Source organism: Tympanuchus pallidicinctus, unplaced genomic scaffold (genome assembly GCF_026119805.1).
Source record: "Tympanuchus pallidicinctus isolate F22 unplaced genomic scaffold, pur_lepc_1.0 scaffold17, whole genome shotgun sequence".
Lineage (NCBI taxonomy): Eukaryota > Metazoa > Chordata > Aves > Galliformes > Phasianidae > Tympanuchus > Tympanuchus pallidicinctus.
This window is the reverse complement of record NW_026294690.1, coordinates 4,794,649-4,803,254: the sequence shown is the minus strand read 5'-3', so window position 1 is coordinate 4,803,254 and position 8,606 is coordinate 4,794,649. Positions and strand designations below refer to the sequence as shown.

At 38.8% G+C, this 8,606-nt stretch overlaps 1 protein-coding gene across 4 annotated transcripts in view; it reads right to left on the bottom strand.

Moving 5' to 3' along the window:
• Nucleotides 1–1,024: 1,024 nt before the first annotated feature.
• Nucleotides 1,025–8,606, bottom strand: part of LOC128078370 (uncharacterized) — a 56,440-nt gene continuing 48,858 nt past the window's right edge. For all 4 annotated transcript variants that reach the window (XR_008205610.1, XM_052678494.1, XM_052678496.1 and 1 more), the window contains one exon: nucleotides 1,025–2,024. Coding sequence is in view for 2 of the 4 variants with exons in the window: in XM_052678496.1 (XP_052534456.1) it covers nucleotides 1,954–2,024 (71 nt within the window). In the remaining 2 variants the exon portion in view is untranslated. The remainder of the gene's footprint in view (nucleotides 2,025–8,606) is intronic.

Sequence of the window (8,606 nt, the reverse complement as noted above, 5' to 3'; positions counted from 1 at the left end):
ATCTCAGTGAAGCTTGCAATTCTTGTTTTGCAGGTTTCTCTTTCATATTTAGGCAAGGGTAGTCTTGCAGTTCAACAACAAAAGAGAAAAGCATGACAGCTTTTCTCTGGTGCAGTCAGTATTTCCTATAGAAAACAAGGTAGACAGCAAAGAAGTTAGAAATGCAGTCTTCAGTTTTCGTAGGTACAAAGAAAAGTTTATGTTAGCTCAAGAATCCGCCATTGTGTTAAGTCCGTCCAAAAATTCCAAACCTCAACAACAACTCAAAAACAGTGTTCAGAGGAGCTCAAGTGCAGTAATAGTTGATGGTAAATCCGCTGTTTCAGCAATATATCTTTCTTAATGCAGGCAGTTCTTAGAAGTGTTGGATAAAGAGCCAAATCATTTTAAATCACTTCTTGAAACCAGTGTTCTTGCATTGTTTTTCTCCAAATAGTTGGACACGGTGATGGAAAACTGTTTTTGTTGCTGAGCAGTTGCCATTGCTTCTCAGCTGTGTATTTTTATTTTTAAAGTAAATATTACTTCATTTTGCACGAGGGATTTTTCAAAGCCAAAGATACCTAAAATAATCATTAGGAATTGTAAGTATTCAAAAGAGAAACATCTCCTGGAATGTGGCTTAGTTGAAAACAGCTTGTCAGCAGCAGTTTCGGAGCAAGTAGTATCTGTCACCTGTTCCTTCCCCTCCCCAGTCCCAACCATTCATTTTTCATGTCAGGAAGATAGAGCAGAGCAGGAATAAACAGTTATCTTTACGCAGTTCTACTCCTGGGTGTTTTGTGCTAGCCTCTGCAGAAAATACAGTTTCACTGGTAGAACGATACCAAAGGGAGAAATTATTTGTTTTTAAAGATTGGTAAGTGACATTTTCTCCCTGTGATCAGTAAATTCCTTGTGACATTCTGTCTTACAGTGTCAGACATCTAAGAGAAACTTGTTTTACCTATCTTAAGCCCAATGGGTCAGCAAGATCCACAAAGACTCTAAAAAGAATCATATGTTGCTGAAAGAAGCCAAGTGATTCTTCCATCCAGCTCTGTATGTTTACTTTTAAAAGCCAATGGACAACTGGACACTGAAAGAGGTCTGATAAAACACCCAATGAAATCAGTTAGTGTGGAGCAAAGACAAACTCGACTCTGGTTAATACTTGTCTACATACATGGCATTTCACTGAGCTTCACTGGTAATCTCACGAGACTTCTGAAATACAGAAGACAGTCTCCAAGTCTCCAATACCTGAAGCAACAGATACTAGGAAAGATCTGCCTGCTTCTTTATAAAATATCTGTACTTCTATTCAGGCTTTATGGTTGAATTATTTCATGGTCTCTCATGTATCGTTACTTCATAATTTTAATGCTTATAAACACATTTTCTTGGTGAGTGTGTCAATTCTAAATTAGCCATATAAAGACTTCTACAGTAAAACTATGCTAGTTGAAGAGAAGTGATCACTCTGACTGATTCAAAAAGCTTACTTCAATTTATTATAATGAGCTGATGAGATTTCAAATAATTACTTAATGTTTATAATAATACAGAATGAGTAGTTAGTTCATGGCTATGGCACAGACTGATAAGCCATGTTAACCCAGAGTCAGAAAGAACTTCCTTTGCTAACTAAAAAGTCCAGCAACACAATCATCTTTCCATCATTTTCACATCATTTTCTTCTCTAAAGAAAATAAAACTCTTAAATATGCCTGGAGAACTGCTATACACTCTAAATATTTTTGAGAGATACATATATGCAGCAGGCCAGCTGCTCCCCAAGTGCAGGGAGGCAGGAACCAGGCACGATTAGTGGGTATCAAGGCAGGGCCAATCCCCGCAGCACGCAGTTCCAGGTTGGCAGCTGGGGTCAGCCAGCAGCCCAGCTCATCCCACAGGCTCGTAATGAGGAGGCAGGTATGAGGTGACGCCTAGAAGTCAATCTGCAGATCAAGGTCAGGTCCAGTGACAGCAAGGTGAGATGCGGGCTGGTGATTGCATCCAAGTCCACGGTGGCAAAGGCAGGGCTGCAATAAAGCCAAGAAGACAGTCAGGCTTCAATAAGGGAAGGCTATGACCAGGTGTGGACATGGCTGTACCAAAGCTGAACGTGGAGCTGGACCAGCACACTCACAGCATGGCTCAGGAAGGGGTAGAAGACCCAGGGCTGTGATTTAAATGGGGTGTCTGGACACACCAGGAAAAGCTGGTTAAAGCAATTAGACTCTGTTAGTACACTCATGGCTCTGATATTAAATGTACTCAGTGATTCTGCTGTAAGATTTAGTACTTCAAGTGAATGATTACATTGATTTTTCGCTGATGATATAGATGAGTACATTAGCCAGACAAGTTTAAAGTTTAAAATTTACATGAAATTGCTAATTCAGAATGTTCTGTGGAATAAAAAAGTTAGAATTTAAAAGGAGTGAAGGAAGTCAGAAGTCTTCAGGAGTCAGTTAGGGCAAATGTCTGAAGTAGTAAATCAATGTCACGTGAAAATGGGAAGACAGAACCTATGAGGTCATATCCCACATAACCAATGGCCAGGGTATCAATCTGAGATACAGTGTGAAAATCTCTCAATAAAGTATTCTCTGAGCGTGTTCTTTGGCGCACACACACAAAATAAAATATTATATAAAAAAACTAAACTTTTTGTCCTCTTATTTTTTAAATAATCTATGTTGGTTCCAGACTGCCCAACATAAGATCTTGTGCTGTTTCCATTTTCAAGCTGTCACTTCATTCTGTCACTGAGGCAATTGCACCACTGAGGCAACTGTTAATGCCTGCTGACCGAGATGTTAAAGGTGTTAAAAAATGCACTCAGATATGGCCTGTATAACACGTGAAGTAACTGTTTAGTGCATGATGGAGCAGTCCTTGCTGAAGTACATCAGTGAGACCATTCACATAAAAAAGGTTGAAGAATAACCTACATAATGTAGAGTGTAAAGGCGCTACACTGTGATAATAATAGCAGTGTTCATGCTCTTGATGGAGTTCTGGTATCACTCTAAAGCAGGATATTCAACTAAAAGGTCAGAATTTGTAGTGCTGCTTCTTCTATTTTTGGGCAGTGCTCTAAGGATAAAACATTACATTGTAAAATCAAGGTCAAGAGGTACCCTTGATTGTACCAGCAAATGCATTGAAGCACGCTAAAACGTATTATCAGCTGTCTGATCCTCAGGCATCTGCTGCAGTCAATCTGTAATGCTGGGTGGGTGCTTGCTTGCTTTCAAATGCCTTTCTCACTCACCCAGTTACTGACACAAGTGATTCTAAAACTTAAATGTTGCTGACTAGAAACTAGTGAGAAAAGATCTGTACATGGTGTTTTATTCCAAATACAATTAAAAATATTAATTTAATGTGATTGGACTGTATGAGTCCCAAGTTTTCCATGATTTAGATCTCAGTTGAATGCTTACACAGTTCCATTTATGGGGTGATTCCTGATCTGTGGCTCCAGAAGAGAATCCGATCCAATTGCTGAAACTTCTCTTTTGTGAGCAATTGTACTGAACTGTGTAGAGTGGATTGTATGGTCTACATCTGAGATTCATAATCGACCCATGCTGTATCATCACATGTTTTTCTGCCAAGCAATTGTGTGGACAGCTGAGGTTTTACTTTGTTTAGAGGGCCTCTCCACGCCGCTATTCCAGTTAACTCTGGGGAAAAGATTCTTCAAACAAGAAGTAATGTATCAATAATACAGCTGCAGCACAGATACATGCAGACTCTAGAACAGCTTTTTTAAGATATCAGGTGACAACTACAGGTAAACACTGGGTGTTCTAACTCGACTTGATTACAAGACAGCTAAAGCCTAGACCAGAAGTACAAAAACAAAGCTCCTTTGTCCCTTCACACTCCCACCTCTCCCCAGTATCAGATTCCTGACTCAGTTTGGATGCACCAATGCTCAGCTTGCATCTAAAAATGAAACGAGCTCTTTATCTCTACTTGACCAGATTCCAAATGACTTCAGAAAGAGAAGGCTGAGTAAGGACTTGGCTGTAGCTGGATCAGACTGCAGTGTTTATTTATTAAATATATCCCATTTGGTGTCCTGTTTGCAGCCTGTCAAAGCAAAAGGGATTAAAATTTCTTTTCCCCCTAGATCTCATTACTGAAATAATTAGCAACTTTTTTCCCTCTCTACATTTTTGTTGGAACAATCTGTCAAGCAAGCAATTGAGTTTCTTTACCATACCATAATCTTTGCCAAGAAAGGTTTAGCAGCACAAAACTTTAATGGAAAATGCTACAGCCACATTCCTTTCAGACATAAATTCTATATAGAAAGATAGATATCTAATGGGAGAAAAAAAATGTGTTTATGTTACAGAGATCTATCAGTTTTTCTTTGTTTTTTTTCCTCAGTATGCTGTTTTCGTGAAACAGTACAAAGTATACATGAAAGAGAGCTAACTGGATTTATCCACCTCTTACTGAAGCGTGGATATAAAAATGCCAGCATCCTTTCAACTTCACTAAATATTAAGTAAAAGTACAAGCATAATTATAAAAAATACTCTTCTGGTAACCAAATTAAAAAAGATGCTTGCTTTCTGTGGAAAGCAAGGATAGGGGATATGTGTTGGGAAGGAGCAGCATGAAGTCAAGGCTGAAATTATCTAAAAAATGTAAACCTTATCAACAACAGCAAGATAATTGAATTCCATGTTATTTTCAACCAGCTAACAAATGAAAACTATCAGGCCCTACCAACAGAGATGACAAACAGTTTTGTAGTTCCTGGAATATTTTTAATGTGCTAAAAATAGGCATGTCTCGCTTTAACCGCATGAGAAACTAAAAGCTGAGGATGAGTAAAAGATCATAAAAAGGTGCATGGCTTGAAGGTGGAAAAAAGCATTGGAACAGACAAATGAGAATGAAAAGTTACGATAAAGACATGTATGTTAAGTGTTGTACAGACCTGAGCTGAGGTTGCTTAAATTACATCATAAGAAGTTAGAGCAGTAATACCAGTGGGGCAGTGTTAAAAGGTAAGAAAATATCCCAGATACAGTAGGGTTCACCAGCAGTGCAAACACGCTGTGGTTGGAATTGTTAAAGGTGAAGGTTTCCAGGTAAAAATGCTTATAATTAGTTCTGACTTGCACTCCTTTCATGACAACTTCATATGATTTAGATAATTGTATAATAACATAATTTATTTTTTATTTATTTATAGTTTTTTGTTAATAATACAAACTTAGAGATCTAATTGTTAGCTTCAAGCAAAAAAGAAAATCTTCAGTTTCAATGTGAGCTATTCTTTTATTGGGACGTTCTCAAGTTGTTACAATGATTTCTCAGGCCTACTTCCTCCTAGGATAAATTGTCCTGGAAATCACAGAATCACAGAATGGCTTGGGTTGGAAGGGACCTTGAAGCCCAACCAGCTCCAAACCCTGCCGTGGGCTGGCTGCCAGCCACCAGCTCAGGCTGCCCAGGGCCCCTTCCAACATGGCCCTGGGCACATCCAGGATAGGGCATCCACAACTCAGTTAACAATTTGAGTTCTGTTACTAAAGTGAGTTAAGACCATGTGTTGCCATCATCGGAACTTTCATAATCTCAAAGGTTTTGACATCTCTTAGATGTCTATCTGCATGTATGAATAGCTAACAGAATCAACACAACTCAGTGTAGCTAGAGTGCTGCTTTTGAGACCAGTGGCTGTGTCAACATAGCACATGTTCCTTTGAGAAGCACAGTCCTTGATTTTCATAGGTTTATCTCATCAGCCTCCATTATATGCACACAGAGCACTGGAACTCCTTAAATGTTGATTCAGTGGAAGCTGGTGTTTCCAACATCTGGCCTGTAAAGAAGCTGTATATTTCTGGTTATTTCTGTTTTGTAATTTTCTTATGCAGTGACATTTTGTTTCCCTTGAGCTTTTTTCTTCCCATCTGGTTTCTCTGGAGTGGCTGGAAAACCCACTTGCACACACTGCATGACTTCAGACTTACGCATACTGCACAAGTGTTGCACATAGGCTATAGTATGTAACTAAACACCTCGCTTGCTTTTAGCCACTAATGAAAAGTGGCTTTCATCACTCCATAAATAAATGAAAACAAGAAAAACCAAAAGGTTCTATTATGAAAATTACAGGATTAAGCGCTTTTATATCCAAACGTGGCACGAAGGAATAAAGAGAAAGATGTTCATTCTTGCATGTTCTCTAACTTGACTGAGCTGCAGTGAGGTGACGGAGCACTGGAACAGGCTGCCAGGGAGGTGGTGGAGTCTCCTTCTCTGGAGATGTTCCAGACCTGCCTGGATGCCGACCTGTGCGACCTGCTGTAGGGAACCTGCTTTGGCAGGGGGTTGGACTCGATGATCTCTGGAGGTCCCTTCCAACCCCTACGATTCTGTGATTCTGTGAAAGGAACAGAAGAGCCACTAGCAACTCTGCTGCTTAATCCTCATTCACACTGAGAGAAAGAAATAGTGCCCAATAAACAGGGACACCTGTTTGGCACAACTTTGCCTCAAGTATGTCTTTAATACTGACTTTTTAAAGCAAGATAAGAAGTCATTTTTTGAAGAGTTTAGCCTTAAAGTTAAGAGTGAAGGAGGAGTGAGAAACAATTCCAGGTCTTTCAGAACACTTGGGAATGCTGTCTGAATTGCTTGTTTCTTGCTTACTACATGAGCAATGACACCTCACGGTTTTAAGGCTTTTTTTTTTTCCCCCAATGGTTCACAATTATTAATGAAACTTTACAAAATGTTGGGAATGAAAGAAGATAAACAGGATTGTTGCTGAAGTAGAGTTTCCCAGGTTGAAAACAGGATCTGCTGAAAAGCTCTGCTGATTCAATTTGGCCAGCATTTTAGGTTGTATTTCTTTCAAGGATTAAAAAAAAAAAAAAAAAAAGTGGGAATACAACAATTATAATGTAGTTTTGAGGAGAGCTGTCAGCAAAGTTTCTTTCTTCAGTGTCAGATACGGATGAGTGGAATAGAGTGTTTATTCATCCTCCAAATGAGGATTCCAAATGAGCTACTGGAGTGATTTAATCACCACTTGTCTATTTGGTAACGTATATCAAATGGTGCATATGGATTTCAGAACTGTAGACACTTGGTTCTGAAGGCATCCCTATTTCCTGGCTGACAGCACAACAAGCACTATGTACAAAGGCTGTTTCTTATACAAACTCTATAAAAGCACATAGAAAAGAATCACCTAAGAGGATGATACAGAAATTATGTGTTTACAGCATTTGTTATTCAAATAAAATGGAGATAAAAGTCTCTCTTTGCTCAAAGGAATGGTTTGTTTTCCCTCACTGAATTTCTTCTTTTTAATACCATATTGTAGTAATGAAATGTGCAGTAACTCATTTGAGCCTTAGTTTTATCACCAGCTTTAATAGGAACACTTCACATTAAGATCTTAAGGGTTTTTTTAATTATATTTAAGATCCTGACAACTGGAAGTCTAGGCACAATTGTATCACAAACAAGCATAGCTAGGGCTGGCCATACTAATAAAATGAATCATCTAGAACATTTTATCCATATGAGCATGAGAACGACACAATATTGTTTTCTAGCAAATGGTAGGAAAAATGAAGTTGTATGTGAAATTACAAGAAAAATCAGAAACCCCTGAAAACTGAAGAATAAATAGAGTTAACTGATTCCTCCCTTTAAAACAAGAAGATTAACACATTTTTGTCTTTACTGTACACTAGAAAAAAACACATCACCTGCTGGGGTTGTGAGTGTTTTCCTGGAAGCAGTTCTCACTCAGCTTCAAAGTGGGAAGAGAGAGAAGTGATAGCAAATGGAAAGTACAACAATAATGTATTTTCATTCTTTGGAATGACGTTGGGTGTTGCCTGACCCCACTATTGTTAAAAGTGTTCATGCAGTGACTAACATTGGCATTGGAACATTCAGAAACAAATATGTCAATTAGTCAACTTGATAAACAGGTTTATGGTCGTGAAACTCCTGCCAGCCTACATGAGTAATTAAAAGCTTTATCCATTTGATTTGAAATAGCAACTTGAAATCCAGGATTTCCATTGTAGTGCTGACTGTTACTCTTTGCACAGCTGCAGGTTGTGTTGTAGGTGGTCCTGATGACTGGAATCTGCCTAGCAATCCATGACCAAAAGGCAGATGTTTCTGCATGGAGCTGAGAATTTTTGCTCCCTAACGGTGACGATTCCTGCAAGTCTGGACAAGTTTCCAGTTTTGAAGGAGGAACAGGGAGTCCCATTAACCAAACAGCTCAGGTGTCTTCTGGTGGAAACAGAAATCTCTTTCCCTTGCACATCCGTCAAAGGAAGGTCTGACTTGGTTCTCTCATTAAATTTTGATTTAATGAAATGAAACCTCCCCTACTAACACAGGAAAGTGCCTTTTGGCAAATCCAGTTCCTGCACAAACAGTACCTGCAGAATGTTGATGATGCAAGTGAATTTCTAGACAAAATTCATGCAGAAAATGAGTTATTAGAACATATGCAATAGGTTATAGACCAAGCACTCCAAAACTGTGCTAGAGATAGGGTTGTTTATAGAAATTTGCTATAAAAATCTTGGGGACAGAATTACAATAGC